General features: G+C 34.1%; 1 protein-coding gene across 1 annotated transcript; it reads right to left on the reverse strand.

Annotated features, from left to right (window-relative positions):
* Nucleotides 1-21,061: 21,061 nt before the first annotated feature.
* Nucleotides 21,062-21,442, reverse strand: LOC132305459 (calmodulin-like protein 6). The gene has a single exon (XM_059803100.1). It carries the CDS (start codon nucleotides 21,440-21,442, stop codon nucleotides 21,062-21,064), a length of 381 nt encoding a protein of 126 aa, XP_059659083.1.
* Nucleotides 21,443-25,037: the final 3,595 nt, after the last annotated feature.

Consider the following 25,037-nt stretch of genomic DNA (forward strand, 5'->3'; position numbering starts at 1 on the left):
TTACATTAAAATGCAACACGCACATACAAATAATTTTTTAAAAGTTATGCAACATATTCTGATCTAAGGATCATTCATGTGCACGTACTATTACGAAACAATACTCTTACAGTGTAACACAATTACTCAGAAACGTACAATACTCTTACAATAACATGAAAAAGTTATTTAATATATTTATATCATCCATGCAATATATACCTTCGTGCTATAATATTATAATACCATCAAAATTTTTTTTAACATATTTATATACATAATTGCTGTATTTTTAAGTTAAATTTATCATACTTATGTACTAAGTTAAATATGTTAAAAATACTTATGTATTTTTAAGTTAAATTTATCATACTTATGACAAAAAATATGCAGGAGTATCCTAATTCTAAAATCACATACAGTATATACATAAAAGCATGCCTTGGGATTTGAATCCATTTCAAAGTGTGGGTCCTATCGTCCTTGACGAGAACATAAACGAAAATATTGCTGTAGATATGATTTTGCCTTGACGAGAACAAAAATGAATATTGCAGATATGATTGTCTCCTAGACCAGCACCAAAAACTAAGACTTAAAAGTCATATGCATTCATAATGGTATGTATATATATTAGTATATGAGATTAAAATTACATGAGAGTAGCCCCCAAAATGAATTTTTGAAGTCATGAGATGCTTTCAACATTATATATATATATATATATATATATATATATAGACATTATCTTTCATTAATTTTGGAAGGTCAACAAGTAGTTATATATGACTTTTGTACACGTTATCAACATACACGTGAATTAAGTTGGCTCTCTATATCTTGAGATCAACGCGTTGCCAGATATATGGAATTCTATGATTCATGCTTGGACCCTGCTCTTGAATCTTCAAAGTTCAAACCAAGACTTATATTCTCAAGGACGTGAAAAATAAAAAATTATTTTTCAAAAAATATAAAAGAGAAAAGATACATTTTTGTAATAATTTTTTATTTAAAAAAAAAAAAAAAAAATTGAACCAAGTAATCAATTCTTTAAAAAAAATAATAATAATAAATAAAATAAATTAAAAAATGCAGGAATCTTTGTGTGGGGTTACGGCTGCTTGCCAACCCCATTTTTGCATATATGTAATAAGAGTTAGTCAACTTCACTTGCGTTTTGGTCAAGTTAGCAAGCATCCAAGCAAGAGGCTGGGATACATATTGAAGCTAGCTAATCAATATATATATACATATATAAGTGATCCAAATTGAACTTACTCATATAACAAATTAAACAAAAGTGACTAGGAAGATCATGTCTTGCATAGATTTAAGGTATTCTGTGCCATTTGTGATCAATGTCTTAAAAACACATGTAGGCATGCCCTGGGATTGGGATCCATTTGATATAGTTACTATAATATTAATCCATGACCACCACCAATTGTTCCTTCTTGCCCTTGTCCTCATAATCTTTCCTTTCGTCTCCATGGAGCTCGTTCTAATTACTAGTACTACTCCTCCTCCTCCTGGCAATGGCAATGGTGTGTGCATACGCGTACGCATTGGAGTCTTCTCTACCACCTTCGCGGTTTCATCAATAATCGCCATTATATCTCCCCAAGCACTCTTCTGGTATGCTTATCCTTCCATTATCTTCATATCTTTTTGTTCCGGACGTGGTTGGCTCTTGAATATATGTAACCTTTTTTCATGGTTCCCCCAAGCCCTGTCTTTTACTACTGTCCCGGTATGTGAACTACTTCTCATCAACGGGACAATTGTGTTCACTCGCCACAGAAACCCTGGGCCCCAATCCGATCATGTTCAAGTAGTGACTGATCTCCAACAAGAAGAGCCAAGTCCAGAATATGCCGGAGTTGTACTACAAGGTCTTGAATCAGTGTGAGCATGCATGAATGATGCATTATATATATATATATATATATATATATATATATTCTATGTATTCTCTATATTATGTCTTAATTCGTTCAGTCTCTGCATGTTTGATCAGTTAGTCAGAGACCATAGTTATCTTGATGTGATTAGCCGTTCAAGGTTTTCGATCAGTCTGTGCTTGTTTGATTAGTACGTTTCATGAGAGACCATAGTTATTGTAGATATTCTAGAATCTATATAGATTCTGATCTTCTGTAAGTTGTGTTCTTTTGTTTATGTTCTGCCTTCACTTTAATCTAATCTATTTCGTACTTTCCTTTTAGTCTAATCTATTTCATATTTTGTACTTTCGTTTTGGCGGTCTGAATTTTATTTTATTTTCTTTTCTTTTTCTGAATAATTAAGCAAGTACCTAATGTATCAGATGTTTAGGAAATGAAATTAAATAAATATGCTTACTGTACTTTAATTAAGAAATGACATTTACAATAATATCATTCCTTACTCACATAAAATTTTTGACTCTCTATTATTACTATTTTAATTTTTTTTATACCTTTAGTTTGTTTATTTATACAAAATGGAATTTTCTTTTTTTTTTTTTGCAAATCTGCCCTCTATATGATCCTAGCCTATTAATTATTTTTATATTTTACGCATATAATTTATTAAATTATACAAAATGACCCCCTAAATTATGTTTTTTCCAGAAAAAATCCTTCTATTTTTTTTTTCTTTCCCTTCTAGTATATTTCATCATTTTTTTTTTTTTTTTTTTGACTTCAAAGAAAATTGCATTTTCTTTATTCAATCAAATTATAATTTTTTTCTTTCAAAGTTTTTCCATATATTTTTTTTACTAAAAAAATTATTATATCACGTGTTAACGTGCCCTTTTCTGTGTCAAATTCTTGGCTCCGTCCCTGATTGCAAACCTCCATCGTGCAACACAAAAAATTAATGTTGGGCGGGCAGGGAAGTTTAATTATTTAAATGTTTTTCTTACTCATATTATACAGTATGATATTATTCCTTCAAGTTTACTGTTACTCTTCCATAAAAAAAATATAAATTAAAAAAAAAAATCCTAGGGTTTAGATTCATCGATCTGAAATTTTTTTTATTGGAAAAGTAAAGATTAACAATCAATATTATCAAACTATTATTGAAGTCTTGAGGCCATAAAATTAATGGAGGAACTAGGTGGGTTTTGTGTTAGATTTGGTATTATTAGCAATAAGTCGACATTTATATAACTAGCATAAACTTCATAAACCACAAATATTATTTTAAGTAAAGGAGTTTTTGCGCTTTGTGAGAATCGACTTAATACGTCTGAATTTACGATTCACCTCAAGAGACTCCGCCTCCAAGTCACTTAGAGGATATTTAAGAAGCATATATAGTTAGATGATAATTCAGATGTTTTAGGCAATTTAGGCAATATATTATGAAAGTTGGTAAAGTTGATCTCCGGAACACTATTGTTGTGTAAAGTTAAACATCCCGTCATTTTCAATAAAATCCTCAAAGATCCACAAAGACAGTTGTGTCTCACTCACTTAAGTAAATTTTCTTTGTACATTTATGATGGTAGATGCTGAATGTCACATTTCATATGCAAAAAGTGTCAGTCAAAATTTTTTTTTTTCTTAGCCTAAAAAAACAAGTTTGCAAATATATATATGGCACAAGTTGCTAATACATGGGGAAAATAATTAAAAAAAACCTTACCCTACTGTAGACCACTAAAATTTTCTAACTACTTAGTTTACCATTAAATTTGTCAGGTATCAAGAATTATATTTTATAAATCATCAAAATTCAATCTCAGTTGGGCCTCTATACATGTCAAATTGCACCGACCACAAAGTATGGATTTTTTGAGTTAACTTAAATTATTTAGTTGGCCCAAACCCAAGCACGTTTGGAAGTAGTTCCTTTTTTTTTTTTTTTTTTTTTCAAGCCAAGAATGTTTATGTTAGATTAGGAGTTAGAAGTGTGAAGACTTGAAGCCGAGCTCCCAAAGATAATGGGAAGTGTACACACAAATTTTGTATCTGAAAATCTAGGAACAAAAAAATGTAGAAAAATAATTAATTTTATTAATTTAAAGAAAAGACGTACAATTCTCTGTTGGCGATTCTATTACAATCTAAAATCTCCCTCTGATTGAATCTCCTTGGAACGTCGGCGCAAGGGCTTCGGAAGCTTGATCTTGGACCGGTGGTTGAACTATATTTGAGTTCTTCAAAATTGAAGTGAACGGTGAGTTAAAGGTTTTTGATGAAGAACGGTGTGGCACGCTTGTTGTTCTTCATCTTCGGAAACTTACGAAATTTTTGTTGAGTCAGAGTTTCGGCAGAGCTTCGGTCTTCTATTCGTCTCTCTGTTTGTGTGTTATTTCTGTCCTCGAAATGTGTAAGGTAACCTTGTACTTATTGGCCAAAAGTGGGGCATTTGATTTGGAAACTCCCCAATGATTGTGTAAATTTTTTATAAATAAAATATTTGTCACCTTTTATATGGATATAAATTCAAATTCAACCGCACTTTTCTTTAAAGGTTTGAATCTTTAAAATTGTGACACATGTTCATTGATGGACCCGCAATCAAGAAATTTGATTAATCAAGAATGTTTGACTTCTTGACTAATCCGACGGTGATTAGACCATCATAAATTTTAGACATCTACAGGGAGCAATTCAATAGTTGGGCTACGAAGGCATTCAAAAAATTAAATTCATTAAATTATTTAGATATGACACGTGTTATTGTTTTATTCTTTCAGTTATGGATGGAGGGAAAATAGAAGATTTGAATAATAAGCACCTTACAGTGCCATTCTTCATTGAAGTTCCACTCTAATTCAAGATGAAGGTCTAAAACAGTCCCTAAATCTAGACCATGGAGATCGAATCGGACAATTTCTTTTGTAAAGAATACAACAAGGATTGTACTTATTCATTAAACAAAATTATCGAAATTAATACTTGTCTCATTTTTTGTTCTTTAATTTTCGAACACGAAATTTGTGTGTACAACTCCCATTATCCCTTCTTTGCAAGAAATTAAAAAAACAAGAAGAGAAAACCGATTTTGTTAGTCGAAAGATAAGCTGATTTATCCCACAATCACCTGATTTAACATGCATTGGCTTATATTTTAGGCTTATGGAATCAGTACAATACTAACTTTTCATGTGGAAAAAATATTCAAATAACATGTTTTTGATTGTCATATATAGCATTGTCTAATGGAACATCTTTTCACCATAAGATACTCCGACAATAATAAAACCAGCTGAAAGCAATTTAATCAATATTTTCTATGAAATACTATGTTAATTACTGTGTGAAATTGCAGAAAATGTTGTAACGAAACCTGAAAATACTACCAGAAGCCTGATGAAGCTACCCAAATTTGAAATGTCCAAGTCTAACATTTTTTTAGTAACCATAACTCCTCTATATAGAGAGAGAGATCTGATGAAATTTAAGGAGCAAGTGTTAATTCGGATACTGAAAAGGCACACCAAAACCTAATCTCTTGTGTGGAGTGATGCTTAGGTTTTGTATGATATATATTGCTCCGTAGCTTTCATACATCATGTCATGTGGTTCCTACCTTCGAATTAATTATTTGGAACGTATTAATTACAGAATTTTCAAGAGAATGTGGAACGGATGTTTTTCCTTTCCGTTTCCCATTGACATGCCACGAATGCATTGGTCCCTACCTTCCAATTAATTATTTTGAACAACCACGAATGCATATGGTCCATCAGATTTGGTGGGTCAACTCGTTCAATCCTTAAAATTGAGAATCAAAAGTAAAATTATGTTAAATAAAATATTTTTATTTCCTTTTACTTAAAAAAAATACTTTTTTTAATTTTGTGAAGAAAAGAAAAAGTGAGAACCCGTACTTTCTCTATTTTCTGTTCGCGAAAATTACTGTACTTCCTATACTATAGCACTGTTTATAATAAAAAATAAAAAATTCTAACTATCTCTCACCACCACCTCCTCCCCACCATGGTCATCGCCGCTGCCACCTCCTCCCACCATAGCCCCTGCCACGACCATCTCTCTCCTCTCATATACATCAAAACCTATCAACAGTATACCCAAATCAACTTCAACCAGTCACAAAAAAAAAAAAAAAAAAAGAACCCGGAGCTCTCTTCCACCATAACCGTTGACTCATCGGAAAATCCAGAACGGGTAGATCGATAGCGACGGCGTGGAGCCCTTTGAGGCCCAGATACTCGACCATGTACAATAAGTATGTTATTGGATTGGATTTGATGGTTCCATCTTGAATGGCGGAGACTTTAATTGGGGGTGATTTGGGGGTGGTTTGGACCTTGATGGTTCGACCGGTGGAGTAGTGGTGGCGGAGAGTGGTGGGGAGAGTGAGGAACCAGGTTTTGGGGTCTTGTGGGGTGAGGTGAGAGAGAGAGACGAAGAGGAGGATGATGAGAGATACTGAGATGGGGTTGGGGTGAGGTGGGTTTGTGGTGAGGCAGATCTGAAATTTTGTGGGGTGAGGTGAGAGAGAGAGACAATGAGGAGGGTGATGAGAGAGACTAAGATGGGGTTGGGGTGAGGTAGATCTGAAATTTTGTTAGCTTCATCCCAATCTCTTGGTGGCTGGTGGCGGTCTATTCCCGTCAATTGCAGCAATAATGATATATATATATATATAAAACATTGATTGTCAAATATAAAGCAAAATCAGAATAATAATTATTAAATTTGTTTTCTAATTTCTTGCTATGAAAATATTAAAAATATAAAAAATTAGTAAAATGTAAGTTTACTTTATATTTCAGCTTTAGAAATGAAAATTATAATTTTACTTTTGAAGAAAACAAAAATAATAAAGTAAAAGTATTAATAAACGGGCCCTAAATGTTTGTTGAGAGTGATGATGTCATTTCTTCCCTTCAAATTAATTACCGAGCAACATAAGCCATTTGCAATTAGGTGGATGAGATGGAAAAGTGGAGCAATATTTTTTAATTTACTTTTGGAGCTTAATTTGTACCCCCAAATATATATATATATATATATATGAATTGTTCCGTATGTTATATATATTTTTTCCGGTTAGTATTTAATTATTGTAGATTTTAGAAGCAGTGTGTCGGAGACGTACCATATATTATATGCCTTTCTAACGGACTTACAAATTGAGGATAAAAGATACGGAGTAACTAATTAGATAGAGGGTAAAGTGTATTAAACCTTCTTTAACCACGTTCCTTTTATCAAAATACTCCAATGAACTACTAAAGTGGCAGAAAACCCCCCTTAAACTTCGATCTTTGGTTGCAATTTGCCCAATTCGGGCGGCCAGACAATCCAAATTTAATTAAATGACCATATGGTGCTTGTGAAAGGTAAAAGACCGTAGTGCCCTTCTGTTACTATTCAACCCAATACCCATCCAAACACGCCCTAAGGTATATCTCTATCTTCATCTTCCTCAATTTGTCCTCTCTCTATTTATCTCATTATTATACCTATATATATATGTGTGTGTGTCCAATTTTGCAAAAGAACGTGCCCATTGAGATACGATCGTAGAGACGGGAGGAATTGTAGAGATCATAACACAGGTTTTTCATCGGTCTTTGCTTACTGGCTGCAGCCTGCAGTTCTTCAGTCATGGCTTGCTGCCAATTAGGATTAGAAAGATTCTAGTTTTCCCCGTACTGGAGAGGGTGACGACGTGGAGGTAGTTCTTGTCCTCGTTGATTTGGAGAATGTTAGGGCTTGCGCTCAGGAGCTGCAAAATATTCGGTTCCTTTTCGAGGCAATTGCTGTCTGATTGGAAAGTCCGCGTTTTTTGATTGATTTGCAAACGAATGAGTCGCCGGAGACTGGAGACAAGGAGCTGTAGATGACGCCAAAACTAAAATGTCCGCAACAAGAATCACAATTGTACCCACATTCAGGAAGTGAACCATTGAAAATTGAATTATAAAATCTGAAGTTTGAGTGTTGGAAGTTTGAAACTGGGTTCATTTATCCAAAAAAAAAAAAAAAAAGTCTTGATGAAATTGGGTTTGGAACTTTGGATGGTGATAAATTGGATCAGTCAAAGTAAATAAGGAATTATGGATGCATAAATACTTGCATTGAAACATAGAAAAAAATTTACTGATTGCGGACGTCTAACATAGAAAAAAATTTGTTCTACCATGCTAAGCGTCTCTCTCCTCTCCTCTCCCCCTCCCTCTGTATATAGTACCTTTTTCTGAATTCTTTTTTCTCCATTTTTTGTTCCGTCAAGAAATTGATGAGAGTGGTGGAGGTGACTTGTGTAATAAGGTTGTATAGGTGTCAATTTTAGTGACTCTTTTTATTACACTGGTCCCACATTATTTAGTCAATTTTATAACAACACCATAATATTAAATAGCAACCTTTTATATAAAGGGTAAAAAAGTCTTTACAAATTTTAGGTGAAAAAAGTGGTCCGTAAATACCTTCTCTGTCCTAAAACTTAACCAATTGCATAGTTGGATGGGGTTTTTTTGTAATTGAAAGGGGTTAGTTGTACTTGAGGTACAGTTGAAGAGAGTATATTGCACTGTACCTTTAAATAAATAAATAATCGTATACATTATACATATATATTTACTAGATAAAAAGGTCGTGCAATTTACTTAAGCACTTCCTCTACTGGTTTTATCCTTGGTATGACTCCCTTCTTAATCTGCTAAAGCGCTTCCCCTACTGGTTTTATCAACTATCACAATCAATTCCTATTGTCCATGCCGTGTTCTTCACACAATAAGATGAACACCCACAACAAGAACCTAGTTCTGACCAAGTTGGAGTTGAATCGGCTTAGATTGAAGTCTTGGAACCGACTTTGAAGTAGTAGTGATTGATTGATGTTGTAATGTAATGTAATAATTTAGATATACATGTTTGTGTGCGCTATATTGTACCTTTTTATTTGGTTGAAATGTGTTACACTGGTATTTTCCTTTGTGTTTAAGATGTAGTGTGGTAGTTTATATGTAATAAAAGATTCTTTGATTTAAGAGATTGTTGTTTGTGGAAGGGTTTGATTTGGTGCAGCAAAATACTTAAAGAGGAAATTGTTTGCTCACATGATTGTCTTATTTTTTCCTATTTATGTCTCTATGGTTTTAGAAAGGGTATGCCCTGTTCTTCTCTGTACTTCATTGTCCATTTATTTTTATTTTTATTTTTTTATATTGATTTTTTTGTGTGTGAAATATATATCCAGCCCATTTAAGACCCCCACAAAAGGATTAAGAATACAAAAGCTCAAGAACACACAGTCACACACACAAATAAGTCATGTTTAAGAAAATGGTTTTGTTCGATGCACGGGTACCCTTAATAAAAATTGGCTGCTCAGGAGGGCGTCCTTTTAATAACAATTTTTTTTTTTTTTAATAATTAAGCAACAAAATAAACACATTCAGAAATTGCATATTATAACCGATTGTGCTCCTGTGTTGTTGTGCATTGTAATAAAAAAAATTAAATATTTAGAAATTGCATTTGCATTGCTATTAGAAAAAATAAATCAAAGGGCATACATGTACAAAAAGAACTTAATCTTGCAAGTTACAACACTCAACACTCCCAGACTCCCAGTATCAGTTGCATTTTTCAGATGATTAAATGAGCATCGAGTTAAGCATCCCAGCAACCAAAGTGTCCAATTCTTTAGATCAATTTGAATCAAAGAGATTTGAAAAGAAAACAAACTGACCTTATCAAATCCCTAATCCAAAAATAATAATAATAAATAAATAATATCTAAGAAAAAAAAGAAACCACATAGAACACAACAGATCTTCGATTCTTCATCATATATATTTCTTTATTGTTGTATTAGCAATTAAAACACAGAGGGGGGGCATGATATATACTTTGGAAACTTATATAGTGAGGACTGGGGGATATTTGTGCAATTTCAGGAGGGGCATGGCATATATTTTTAAAAAGTCTAATATATAATAAGAAGAAAAAAAAATTCTAGAGGGGGCATTAGGCCCCTGGTCCCCAGGTCCGTGCCTGTCACAGAGTGTCCTGTTTCCCTTATTACTCTGTTTCTCCTTAATAAAATTATCAGATTGGATTAATTAGACAAGGAAATAATGAAATATACAAGTTTCTTAAACAACGGCCCCACCCCTGTAATTTATATTTATGCAACTGTTTATTTATTTATTTTTTCCCTTTTCTTCTCCTCAATATGTAAAACAATATTCAATAACTTCAAAATTAGAGAACAATTCTCAAAGAACTGTTAATTTTTTTTTAAAATATATACTATATTGTATTCTGTTTTTCAGTTATTTGAAAATGAAAAATAGTTCTAGAATTAGTGAACCAAATATACCTTTAGAAATTCTATTTGTGGTGAAGTCGAGAGTTGATTTTTTTTTTGTTTTTTGTTTTTCACTTATACATCCTACCATCTTTCAATTAATTAAGAATATTAAACTTTTAGAAGAGTTAATTTCTCAAAAAAATTTGTGCAAGGATCCTAAAGTATTCTAAAGAAGAAGAAATTGCGTACCATGAACGAAATTGTTAATGATTTCATTTTTGTTGGTTGATAGCAACCTTGTATCCAGTCAATTGTTCTCTTTTTTTCGTTCCTATGGTGTCTATTTCACTTTGGGGCAACTTTGATGCCCATGGTGTCTATTTCACTTTGGGGCAACTTTGATGCCCATGGTGTCTGTTTCACTTTGGGGTTGGGTGATAGCGATCTTTGTTACACATTGTGCATGGGTATGGTTGATAGCAACCTTTGTTATTCATGGTGCCTTGGTTGATTGCAAACAATATATATATAAGAAATTCACTTGCACCACTCTTTCAAGGAATTGAACCTTTAACTTTATAATTTGTAGGATGGAAAAATACTATAGCACATGGTGTTGCTATCAACCTTTGTTATTCCTTATAATTGCCTTAAAAGAAGAGCAGGCGAACATAGTATTTCAAGTGAATTCGAATTTACAAATTTATTCTAATATCTTAAATTTTAATTTTAATTCCTCAAACTTCTTGTAATACAATTTTAATTTAAAATAAATTGGTCTCAAATATAGTGACCTGAAGCTATTGCATTTTGTACTTAAATTATTTCCTTCCTGAACAAGTATGGTGCCACGTTAGTCATTTAGTCCAAGTTTATTATTTTGACTAGATCCACACTTCAGCATTACATACACAATATACGTATTGAATTTTAGGATATATATTTATGAGAGAAAGAAGTATTGGGAAAATAAAAAATAAAAATTCTCTCTTGCCAAACACAGTAAATGGCATATGTTGCTGCAACAAGTATGCAGGTAAAATACTAGCAATACAAGCTTAATGGATGATTATGTAAACAAGGGTTTGGGGGCGGCGCTAGAGAGAGAAACCCCAAACCCTTCAGATCCTCCACCTCTTCTTTTCATCTTGATCCAGTTTTCTCTTCTCTGTTTATTAGAGTTTTCTCTTCTCTGTTTATTAGAGTATTCTTTTCTCCTTTGCATAAGAGCTTTCTCTTTTCTTAAGACATTCTCTATTTGTCAAAGTGTTTTCTTTGGATTTTCTTTTGTCTTTTTTGTTCCTGATGGTTTCCTCTATGGTGCTCTTAGGTCTTCCTTTCATTCCTTGTAGAACCGGCAACTGTGCGCAACGAGATGTGAATCCGGGGGTTCTCCGTTTTGGAGGATTTGATGACCCATCAGTGCACACTTTTATTTTGGATCTGGGTATTGCTTTTAGTTCTTGTGTTTTATGTTAGTGTTTTTTTTTTTTTTTTTTTTATTATTATTATTATTATTATTATTTTTTTTTTTGGTGTCTTTTGCCTTTCAGATCTCGTGGTTTGCCTCCCTTCTCGTTCTGGGTGAAGGTTTCACCGTGTCGGGCTTGGTTGGCGAAAGCATTTTCTCTTACTTCTTGGTTGCCGACACATCTGGGTTATCCTCGTGAGATGCTCTGTTCTTTGATTTGTCGGCCCGTGGTGAAGAAATTTTTGGTACAACGTTCTGTTGGGTATTTAAAAATGGATGTTGCTTTCGGTGTAATTTGTCATGGGGTTCAGTTTAAGCAATCCGTGGCCTGGTCAGTGGTTCGGTTCCTTTCGCCGGCGGCGTGCTCATGGGGTTTGCTGGTTTGTGAATGTCGGTGGCTTAGTGATGGGGATGCCATGACGTCATGGCTGATGTCATGCACCCTTTCTCTGGAAGTTTTTGCTTTTTCATGGGCCATGGTCATGAGTGTTTTTGGACTGTGTTTGAGGCGGTGTATTTTGATAAGCACTTTTTAAAGTGCTTTGGTGGGTCCAAAATCTGACTATTCTGAACATTACAGTGCTCTGTTTGGGGGTACTAATAATCCCATTCTCAGTTATTGTCAAGAATGATATCTTGACTATTGGGGGTGTTAGTTTAGATCGTTGTATGTTGTTAGCACTTCCTATATTCTTATGTTGTGATATGCTTTCATGTTCTTGTCTGTAGATGCCGTATGGCTTTTTTCTTGCCAGGGTAAAAAATAAATAAATAAATTACAGACACAATGATAATGACTCTGAACCTTTTACTAATTTCGTCCCTTCGAAAATTTTGACTCACTATTATTTTTTATTTTTGAGTCATTTAAGATTATTTTTAGTAATATTCTTTTTTATATCCCATATTAGATATCTATTTCATCTTTAACTCACAAAAATTGTGAGTCAAAGTTTTTGAAATGAGCTATTAATATAGGACTGAGATAATAACACTTTTCTCCTTTCCTCTTTCGTCTTCTGGGTGGCCCTTCATTTCTCTATATTGTGTAACCTATTTTGAACTCACCATCAAAACCCTGTTGCCCCACTCCCACCTACACACGTGTGTGGATGGGATTTAAATTTAATATATTTGGAAGTCATTCTATACTAATTTGATCTTAAGAGAAGTCATTCTATACTAATTTGATCCTCTTAAGAATTGTGTCTCCAATTTTATTGTAATTTTTATTTTTAAATTACGAAATTATATTTTATTAGTTAATTCTTACTTAGATAAGTTTTTCTTTACTATAATCCTTGTTCAAATTAGGTTTTGGACCTTACAAATTAATACTAGATTATTGGTAAAACTTATAAGTCGAGGGAGATGTAACCGAATGAAGTCGAAGAACGTTGACGTGTAGTTCAACGACTTATATGATATAATGAACTCTGCATTATATACTATTCTGTTGTGTCCCAACAGTTCCAAATGCAAAAGTGAAATGTATACTCCAATTTTTTAAAAGAGCATTAGTTTCAAACGTAGTGACTTGGAGATATTATGCTCCTGCCATGCTACTATTTGCCTTTTCTCATGATGTCTCAAATTTATTTTTGTCAAATCTCCTGAAGTTTTTTTGGCAATTTATTTCCTAATTTTTACAGTTATGAGACTATATATGTTGTCCAAAAGATGGTCTGTTGTCCAAAATATGGTCTAAGTAAATCATTTACTATAGTATTATTTATTTAAATATTATGTAAAAATATAATGTTTATATATATATATATATATATATATATATATATAATTATTATTATTATAAAATAATAATCTATATATATAATTACTTATAATATATAGTTTAATATAATAAAATAAAAACTATAAAATAAAGGAACCTGATGAAAAGTCGGGGATAGAATTTGATTCTATGTCCTTAAGACAGATTCGCCTCTTTGTGGTACTAGCGGACTCAGTAACGTCTATCTCTCAGATATAACGACTTATTTACCTTCGGTAGTAGCATTGCAAACCAAAAGAATAGGCGAACCGGCTCGGTGTAGTACTCTCTGACTCGAACTTACTAACTAAAGATCGAACCTAAAGACTAGGGCTCAAACCCATAGACACTTATAGAAGAAAAAAGTGAAGAAGTTAATTCAGAAAGGAGAAGAATGATTTCTAATTGATGTGATTTGCAAATGATCCAAATAGGGGTATTTATAGGCAACAAGGTGCCTTTTTGGGTGGGTGCAACCCTTCGGAAAAACCTAAAAAGTAGTTTTTTTTTTTTTTTTTTTTTTTTTTTTTTTTTTTTTTTTTTTAAAAAGGTGTCTTTTCGGGTAGGTGCAACCTTTTGAAAAAACTAAAAAGTAGTTTTTAAGAAATGTGCCTTTACGGGTAGGTGCAACTTTTGGAAAAAACTAAAAAGTGATTTTTAATTTAAACATAACCAATTTAAATAAGCCCAGTCCAAAAATTAAATCCAAACACAGGCCCAAATTCAATCTAATAAAAAGTTAACCGAAAGTCACAATCAAGCCCAAGCCCAAACATGGCTTATTTAAACTTCTATTGGTTTCAACATTTTTTTCACGGGGGACAAGTATTTCCCACATTTTGCATACCCATTTAGGCTAGCTTATCAACCACATTAATTTGGAGCTAATTTCTCATTCACTCGGAAACGAATTTGAGAAAGTAAAAATACCACATTCATTTTCTTGCGGAGAGGAACGCGCTTGTCTGTAAATCCGCAGAAAATTCTTAGCGGAGTCTGTTCCAATTCTCATCCAAAGTTTATGTTTTTAATGCCCCAATTTTCAACAATATATACACAAGGTAGCGGTAGTTTCTATTAGTTAAGAAATTGTTGGAGTAAAGATCTTATTGGATTAATTCAAAAAAAAAAAAAAAAAACAAAAAGATCTTATTGGAGTATGCAAAATTCTTTTTGGAAATAGGTTGCAAAATCAAATCTATAGGGTAAAAATATGATCCATTCCTTAATAGTTTTAAGTTTCTATTTTATAAGACATTTAATAGTGTAAAATGGTATCATAGTTTTGGTTTGGCAACATCTTAGATTCAAATGTCTCTATCAACAGATTTCTAAGTTCAACATCATTTGCTTCAACCAAGAAGAATGGTGAATTAGGTAAAATTGATTTCTAGTGATTGATAATCAGATGTTACCAATAATGATCTATAAAGAACTATTCGTGTGTGTGTGTGTGTGTAATGCAGTGAAATATATACCATCTTTTATGTTTAAGTAGTCAGAACGCCCTATATTTTATTTCTTAGCCATTCAAACATCTGATTTTGAAGTGGACCACCTGATAGTGACAGAGTCAGTTCTCTTTCTTTCCTCTGAAACTTCTATTTTGAACCTTTTTGTTGAACCTTTTTTTTTGCTTTGCTGTGTCTTTCTTTGCACTGAACCTTTTTCTGAACCTTTTACTGAACCCACCTACTACCTCCATAACAACTATATATATCCTCCCAAGTCCTCTTCATGCTCTTATATTTCTCTTTCTCCATATCCAGGGCATTGAGTTAGAGAGAGAAGAAGATGAAGTGTTACATAGATCTCAGGTATGTTGTCCCACCATTCACAAACCTCTTCTTCAAGCTCTTGCTTTCCTTTTTCGATCGTCTCATTTCCACGTTGGTTTTCTTATTTGTTACTGCCATTGTCACCTTGATTTTCTTCTTCACCTCCATTGAATTATCACTCACTGTTACTGCGGATGTGATTTGCTTGCAAGTCAGAGACTTCTCGGCAGCTGTGGCAATTGGGCTGCTCTGCTCAATATTTTTGTCACCAACACATTTCTGGATTTCGTATCCCATCAACATAGCCATTTCTCCTTGGTATGCCTCACTTTTCAATCTGCTAAAGCGCTTTCTGTACTCGTTTTATCGACTATTACAATCAATTCCTACTATCTATGCCATCTGCTTCACACAAGAAGATGAACACCCTGAACAAGAACCTCCTCCTCAAGCTGGAGTTGAATTAGCTTAGATTGAAGGGGACCACCTGCAAGAGCAGCCAAGTTGAAGTCTTGGAACCGACTTTGAAGTAGTAGTGATTGATTGATGTTGTAATGTAATAATTTAGATACACATGTTTGTGTGTGCTATGTTATAGAGTAGTACCTTTTTATTTGGTTGAAATGTGTAGTTTTGAACTACACTACTGGTATTTTCCTTTGTGTTTAAGATGTAGTGTGGTAGTTATATGTAATAAAAGATTTCTTGATTTAAGAGATTGTTGTTTCTGGAAGGGTTTGATTTGGTGCAGCAAAATCTTTAAGGCTACGTTTGGCGGCATGGAATTGGTAGAATTGGAGAAAAAATTAAGTTCAATTTTCTGAGTTGTTTTTTTTCCAATTCCATCAATTCTAATTTGAAAACTACAATTTCATGCGGCCAAACATAGCCTAAAAGAAAATTATTTGCTCACATGATTGTCTCATTATTCCTATATGTCACTGTTTCTCCATAATGAATGGATACGGTTTTGTGTTTGGAAGTGGATGTACTATATATAACTCTATAGTTTATGTCTTCTTTTAGTTCAGAAAGGGTATGCTCTGTTCTCCTCTGTACTTCATTGCTTAATAGTTCCAAGTTTTTTGGACAATTAATAGTCTAATATGGCATCGCAACATCTTAGATTCAATATCTATGATGAACAAGCTCAACATCATTTGCTTCAACCAAGAAGAGTAGAACCAACTAAAATAGAAATTGAATTAGTTAAAAATTGAAGTTGCAGGAGAATACATGTTCAGAAGAGGACTTTTAGTGATTAATAAGCAGAAGTAACCAATAATGATCTCAAAAGAACTATATATGTGTGTGTGTGTGTGTGTGTGTGTGTGTGTGTAATGCAGTTATATATAGCAGTATACCCTCATTTGGTTTCAATGGAATAGCTTATGCCCTGAGCCCCTGTAAGTATGTTCTAACAATTTAATAAAATAAATAATTAAATCAATCTGTTCACAGAGCGTAGGCCCTGCTCTCCTCTTTACTTCATTGTTCTATTTTTTTGTGGGAAATATATCCAACCCATTTATCGGAAAAAGAAAAATGCAATAACAAGCAAAAAAAAAAAAAAAAGTTCTAAAATCAGTGAACCAAAAAACTCTTAGAAATTCAATTCGTGAAGAAGTTGTCTACTGAATTTCTTTACCCTGGCCTATATCTTACAACATTTCAGTTAATCGACAATAATCAAGCTTTAGAATCGTAAAGTATTTTGAAGATCATTCACTCCTCCAATTCTGTATATGAAATCAAATATCCTCTTAATCTTAGCAAAACGTGTTAGGAATTATGTCTCAAATTCCCATTACTATTAGTTTCTATTTTAAAGTGTACTTTTGTGGTAATTTCTTATAAAGACGTGAATTGAACTCTAAAAAATTATAATCTTTGTCCACAAAGGAATTGGATATGTGACTCTATAAATAGACATTTAGGATATTGTTGAGAGTTATGAGTTGAGAGAGATGTAACCTCATGAGGGAGTACGTTGATGGTAGGGGTGAGTTACGGGTTTGGTAGAGTGAACACTGATGGCGAGAGGGAGTCTTGTGGAATGCACGGAGAACTCGGTCAAGAGTTTGTGTGCATTGTCTGGTGTTAAAATTTTTTACTATTATAATATCTCTACATATATAGTGAATCTCTTTTCATCCGTGGATGTAACCCTGATTTTGGGTGAACCACGTACTTGTGTTGTGATTTGAATTGTTTCTTTCTTTCTTTTGATTTCGCTTTGTCCCAACAAAACGTTCGTACTCTATATTTATTTTTAATTTCATAAACACATGCCTTCCTTGAATAATCAGCATTGTCATAACACGAAAAACATATTCTACAACAAATAGCACGAAAAATATGAGATCTATTTGACACACAACTTGTTCATTGTGCACGAGGTACGGAATTGTAAATGTTGGGAGTTTATCTGCTACGCTCACTGTTTCATTAATTTTCTCTCCCTTCTTCCCCCAAATGCTCTTCTGATATGCTTTGTTTGATTTCTCAACCTTACTGTATTGGGTGCAAGCTTTTCTCTCCACCATACTTGATTTAAACATATACATTACATTTAGGGGTGGAAAACCAACGGGTTGGGTCGGGTTTGGGCAGGTTTGTGACCCATTTTATATTATATATTGTATACATTATTAATATAGGTGTGAGATATTGCATAGGCAACTACGACTATGAAAATCATGGTTTAGACATAGATGGAAGGCCTCAAACGTGACCTCAAATTAAAGCATGTTAACCAGAAAAAAAAAAAAAAAAAAAATTTGGTAGTAGTTTTCACTGTCATGTTACCTTAATTGTTTTATTTTGTACCTAAATTACTTCTCCCCCAAAGTAGTATGTTCCCACATTAGTCCTAGTTTATTCTTTTGACTATAGAGGTTTGCAAATGTACTCAACTGCTGGTTTCTTAAAACTTATAGAAAATAATCAACTGCTGGTTTCTCTACTGGTTTTACACATATATGTTCTCTACTGGTTTTACACATATATACATATATGTGTGTGTGTGTCATGTGATGAAATACGCTGCAAGTCTATTTTTCAAAAAAAGGTCTCTTCTGGAGGAGATGCCAAAGTCTAATTTCATGTGGTGCAAGGGAAGGCCAGGGACCCAACTTTGTTGCTTAAGTACGCTGTTTTTTAGTCTAGTTCTATCATTTAGGATTCAAAAATAAAATATTCAAGATTATTAAATATTTCAGAATTTTTGTTACAGGTAGTATTTAATAATTTTTTGTTATTAGTTTTTATCCTATTTTTCATAATTTTTTAGTGACAGTTGAATTTTATGCTTATTTTTAGTTTCCCTTGTGCATTAGTTTTTAAGTTTTCGTCACTATAAATACATGCACTGCAAAATTAAAATTTTCTTTCATTCATCAATAATATATTAAATTTCCCTATAACTTGTGTTTTGTTTTAAGCATTTAAATCATTTTAGTTTTCACTTGTTCACAGCTCTAATCGAATCCAGACCAAAGTACGTGCAACATATCATGAGGTTTGTGCAACATATCATGAGATTCGACGTTAAGTGATAAATGGGAAATTCATGGAAAGTTACAATTCCCCCAATGGAATAGTGCACAGCCCTATGCTTTGTTTTGTACATCATGATAGTGACAAGCCAATAGTGACATATAGATATGTTATATTTTGTTTAGTGATTCGCTTTGCTTGCTAAACATTTGGTCTCTCTAACTCTATTATACTTGCATTTATTTTTATTTTGTGGCTTATTTAATTTACTTCAATCCGATAAATTTAATTTAAGTTAAAATTTGAATGAAGTATCACGTCACCCTTAATTCAGCCATCTCTAAGTGTTTTTTTAAAAAAATTCCCCAACTTATGTTTTTTTTAAAAATTCCACACAAAAAAAAAACAAAAAAAAAAAAGATGAGAAAATTTTGGATGAAAAAGAGCAAGTGACGTTATTAATAGAACCTACCAGAGCAGACTAGAATGGACTTTAAACATTAAAAAAACAAAAATGATATCCTAATAATATTCATGCTCCACATCTCGAAATATGAATGCTTCTCTTATAAAAATTGAGCAAATTCACACCTAAGGCTCTTTCACTGTGCTAACTAACTAGGTTTGCACTGCACAGCTAACACACCAGCCAAATAGGTAAAGGTGTTAGAGTTTCAGGAAGAAGGATGGAGATATTTATTTTCTTTACATGACAATAGTTAGTGAGTTAGTCAGTTATTGGCAGCTAGGGAAAGAAGATTCGAACCTGAGACCTAGGGTGAGGGTATTTAAAGTCTGATCTTTTATCACTCAGGCAACACCATCACACCTGAACAGAGATATTGAGTATGCATAAATGACATATATACACATACCACATGCTATATACGCAAGTAGGTGGGTCTTAGCCTCCCGGACAAGCTCCAAAAATGAAATTTCGAAGTCAGATGCTTTTAACATGTCGTTTAAGTAGGAATTAAATCCCGCTTGTGACATAAGGAAACAATCGACGGCCCCTACGCATCTTTAAATATGCAATTGGTTAACTTTGGGTGAGAAAAATAATGTTTAGGGAATTTGTGGGTCCCTGCATGACATATCGGTTTGAATAATAAATTTTTTTAGTTAAAGGGTAAGCTATCGGTTTGAATAATATTGCGTAGGAATTTTCGACAAAATTTAAATAGCATAAGGAACATCGACTGGCACGGGTCGGTCCTGAGTTATATATATCGAGGGAGTTTCGAGTAACTCGGTGCAAATGTTTGAGTAGCATAACAAAATAAAGTGAGGATGTCTCTCTACATAGATTTAAGGTATTTTCTGGTATTTGTGATCAATGTTTTAAGAACACATGTAAGCATGCCCAAGGATTGGGATCCATTTCACACAGTAAAATTTATCCAAGATAACCGTCTCACTCTTTCTGAACTGTGCCTTCTTGCCCTTGTCCTCATCCTCTTTTCCTTCGTCTCCTTGGAGGTCTCCCTTACTCCATGCGATGGCAATGAAGACGGGAATGACAGCTGGCGAGTGCGTGTACGTATCGGAGTATTCTCTACCACCTTCATGGCTTTATCTATAGTCTCCATCATGTCTCCACAAGCAATTTTCTGCTACGCTTATCCTTCCATTATCTTCCTATCCTTTTGTCCCGGGCGTTGGCTCTTGAACATCTTTAAACAGTTTTGGACGGCATGCCTCCAAGCCGGGTCTTTTACTGTTCCGGTATGCGACCTTTTTATCAATGGCAGACTGGTGCTCACTCCCAATGGAAGTAACCCTGACCCGCAATTTGATCACATTCAAGTAGTGATTGATCCAGTGCATGTTCATCTCCAACAAGACCAAGAAGAGGCAAGTCCAGAATATGATGATGGAGTTGCACCATAAATCTGTTTAAGCATATATATGTGGGAATATTAATTAATATATATACATGCATCGCGATGCATTATATATATATATATATATATATATATATATATATATATATATAATTGTTGTACTATTTTTATGGATTCTGGTCTACTGCATGTTTGCTAAATTTGTAGGTTGTGTTCTTTTCTTGTTGCTCTGTAGCTAGCTTCAATAGTACTTCTATTTAATCTTATTATCCGCTGAAGGAGTTGGGTCAGTCTGTGCTTATTGTTTTGAGTTCATCATAAAAAATAAAAATAAAAAAGATATTCTACAAACAAATAGTAATGTCTTCATTAAGAATTGGTGATCAACATCATGTTCTTGAACTCCTCAAAATCGAACAACCCATGGCAGTTTGTATCGATCGTACTCCTAAAATCACTACCACCATGTTTACCGCACAACTTACCCTAATCTTGACAGCACATTCTGGAGTTTGTCATATGAAATGAAGCCATCACCATTCAAATCAAACACTCCAAAATCCTTATTCTTGAACTCCCAAAAATCGAACAACCCATCGCCATTCATCTCAAACACTTCAAAATTCTTATTCTTGAACTTCTCAAAATCGAACAACCCATCGCCGTTCAAATGATCAAACACTCCAAAATCCTTATTCTTGAACTCCTCAAAATCGAACAACCCATCACCTTTCAAATCAAACACTCCAAAATCCTTATTCTTGAACTCCTCAAAATCGAACAACCCATCGCCATTCAAATCAAACGTACACTCCAAAGTCCTTATTCTTGAACTCCTCAAAATCGGACAACCCGTCGCCATTCAAATCAAACACTCCAAAATCTTTATTCTTGAACTCCTAAAAATCGAACAACCCATCACAGTTTGTATCATACTTCTAAAATCACTACCACTGCTCATTTGTAGATTTTGTTAGCCTTTTTGGCTAGTGATGAACCAACACGTAACAACAGGACAGGAAGAAAAAATATATGTGAAAGGAAACAATCACGTATATTATATTAATTGATTTTTGGATACCAATATGGTTACAATCAGTCTCTTTAAATAGGCAGTACGTACGTGTGATGTGATCTTAATGATAACAATTATTATTCAAACTTTAACAACCTAAACCTATCAATTTTATTTTAATTTCAAAAACTCTAATCGTCAAGATAACTTTGACGATATCAATGAAGATAAATTTGAATTAACTTCCAACACTTCCCCTTAATTCAAATTTTCAAACATTAACAAATTTTAGGGTAAGTCTTAAAATTTCTTCCACGATCTCTGCTAGTGTTCCTTTTGAATCTTCTTCCAACATTGTTGCTTTTTCCACGCTTTGTTTTGTCTAAAATTTCAGTCTTTTCAGGATTGTCTTCCACTGGTTTCTTCTTTGTCTTTTGAATTCTCAGTGTTTTTTCTGGAGTTGTTTTTGATGTGCATGCAACCAATTCTCTCTTCTTCTCATCATCTCTGAGCTTAGAAAAATTAAGAGGATAAATATTGTTATTAGACACTTTTGAAAACAATATTAATTTTTTATCTCATTTGTTGTACAACATGCATCTGTCATCTTCAAACACAACTGAACAACCTTTCTTGAGTAGCTGTCCCAAACTGATCAAATTTTGAGCCACACCTAGAACATACAAAACTTCATCAGTCAATTTTTTACCAAAATTTGTATTTACTGCAACTATTCCTTTGCCTTGAACTTGCACCCTTTTGTTGTTCCCCATACGCACCTGAGACTTTACAGATTCATCAAGTTTAACAAAAATAGATTTATCTCCAGTTATATGGTTACTACAACCACTGTCAAGATACCACATATTTTTTGTAGTGGCATTAATGGAACAGAGCTTTGACCAACCTCAAAAATTTACCCAACACTCCATCCCACCAACTGAATGTTCACTGGCCTTTGAGAGCTCCCCCCATCATGCCTCGGTCAGCTCACCTAAATCTTGGGCTACAATTGCCCAAGCTCAAAATGAGAATTGGAGCTTTGATTACCATGAACCAAAAAACAGTGAAGGAGGGAAAATTGTGGAACTACCAGACAGAATCGAAGAGGAAGGAGCTTTGCAGTGGCAATCTTGTTTGGTTGGAATCTTTCAGAAAAAAGATGTCTTACAAGCTAATTGCCAGGATGGCACACAAATTGTGGTCTAACAGAGGGCTTTTGAAGGTTGTTGGGAGCACAAATGGAACCTTCTATTTCACCTTCGACTCAGTGGAGAGTTGCAGAAACATTTTAGCAGGAGGACAATGGTACTTGGCTGGTAAGGCAGTGACTCTACAGGCTTGGTCTCCTGAACCTCGAAAGCAAAATCCTCTTGTCAATTCATTGGCAATTTGGATTCTTTTCTATAATATCCCCTTCCAATTCTGGTCCCCTAAGGGATTGAGTTATATTGCAAGTGCCATTGGAAAACCACTTTTTACGGACAAGAATACAATTAATAAAAGCAGAATGGACTATGCCAAGATCTGTGTTGAAATTTCTCCTCAATCCACACTTGATAACTCTTTCCATGTGAAGAAAAAAGATGGAACTCTAGTTGAAATTCAGGTAAAGTACCCCTGGAAACCCCTCTCTTGCTTTACTTGTAACTCATTTGGACATGTTTCTACAAACTGCACAACTATATGCTCAACACCTATAACCACTGATACATGCACAACTGCCCAAACTCAAGAATGGGTAATGGTCTCTAGAAAGTCCCCAAAATCTTATACTTCCCGCTCTAACTGTAATTCCGCATCCACTAGTAACCATCCCCCTCTTGTCCATAATACCACACCAATTACTCAACCACCTAAGACTATGAATAATTCTCCACCCAATGGTCAAGACAACACTTCACTTGCTTCACACCCACCTGAGATTGTTAATTTAGGGAAGGGGAAAGAAATTTGCTTATATGTGGACCTCTCATTGCCTTGTATTCCTGGAAGGACTAAGAGTCCTGAACCCCTGGCCACAGCTAATTCCTTTGATGTTCTCTCTGTCGAAAACTTAGAGGAGAATGGGGAAGATGTAGGTGATGAAATAGAGCAGTCCTCAACTTGTGAGAGTGATAATTATGATCCAGCTTACTCTCCAGTGGAGGGTCGAATGATACAACCAAGGAAACCAAAATTCTCAAAAAATAAGAAGAAGCATGCTAAGGGGAAAATTGTTACCTTGAAGGGGTTTAGGGGTATCTGTACTCTTCTCAATGATCTGGGCTACATGGAATGTAAGAGGGTTGAACTCTCCCCTCAAACAAGTAGAGGTCAAGAATCTTATTAGAGATTCAGATTTGAGTTTAATTGCATTGCTGGAAACAAAAATTAGTCCTAAAAATACTGAGACAGTTCATAAAGTGATTGCTCCCAACTGGAATTTGGTTTGTAACTACACTTACTCAGTCCTAGGTAGGATTTGGCTGCTCTGGAATCCACAAAAACTGAAAGTCTCTATCTCCAGTACAACAAGTTAAGCCATTAATTGCTCTATTCTCCTTATTGATTTGAAGATTAGGTGTTTAGCTTCCTTTGTGTATGCAGCTAACACTGCTTTAGAAATGAAAGGTTTGTGGAGATGTTTTAACCTGCATGGTCAAGCTAATGTGCCTTGGGTCCTTTTGGGTGATTTTAATGTATTGCTTCATGTCAATGATTCCTTTGGTGATGTTCTCAGGTGGACTCCTGGAATGGAGGACTTCAAGACCTGCTTGAATAAGAATGAGCTTGAAGATTTAAGATATTATGGTATTTTTCACTCTTGGACTAACAAAAGCTTTGGATGTGCAAATATTTCAAGAAAGTTAGATAGAGTGTTGGCTAATCAAGCTTGGATGGCAAAATTTCCTCAGTCTAAATGTTGCTTCAAGCCATGGGGAGTCTCAGATCATGCTCCAATGATAATGAGCATTGGTGAAGTTAGTGTGAAAAGGAACCTGCCTTTTAGATTTTTCAATTTCCAGAGTCAACACAGGGATTTTCTCTCAATTGTGTCTCAAGGGTGGCAGCTAGAGGTTCATGGTTCTAAAATGTTTACAGTTGTGCAGAAGCTTAGAGCTCTGAAGGGACCTCTTAAGCAGCTTAACAAAAAAGAATTTAGTGATATTTCTGCCAGAGTTCAGGCTTGTAGAGAGGACCTATATTCTTGTCAATCCAACTTAGACCTTAATCCCATGGATGATCAGCTAAGAAGCAAAGAAAAGGAACTAGTGGGCAAATTTTCTGAATTGTGTTTAGCTGAGGAGTTATTCTATAAACAAAAGGCTCAAATACACTGGTTGAAAGAAAGGGATCAGAATACCTCATTCTTCATGAAAAATTTCTCCACAAAGTGTAACAGGAGAAAAGCGGAAACCATAACAAGCACTGATGGGGTTCAGCTTCATGGTAACGAACT

The sequence above is a fragment of the Cornus florida genome, unplaced genomic scaffold, assembly GCF_030987335.1.
Source record: "Cornus florida cultivar Cherokee Brave unplaced genomic scaffold, ASM3098733v1 CherokeeBrave_3.0.0_Hap2_Chr04, whole genome shotgun sequence".
Taxonomy (NCBI): Eukaryota; Viridiplantae; Streptophyta; class Magnoliopsida; order Cornales; family Cornaceae; genus Cornus; species Cornus florida.

Bases quoted from the DNA above. Each gene is read 5' to 3' on its own strand.
- LOC132305459 (XM_059803100.1), bottom strand. From the start codon at position 21,442: ATGGCGACGGGTTGTCCGATTTTGAGGAGTTCAAGAATAAGGACTTTG.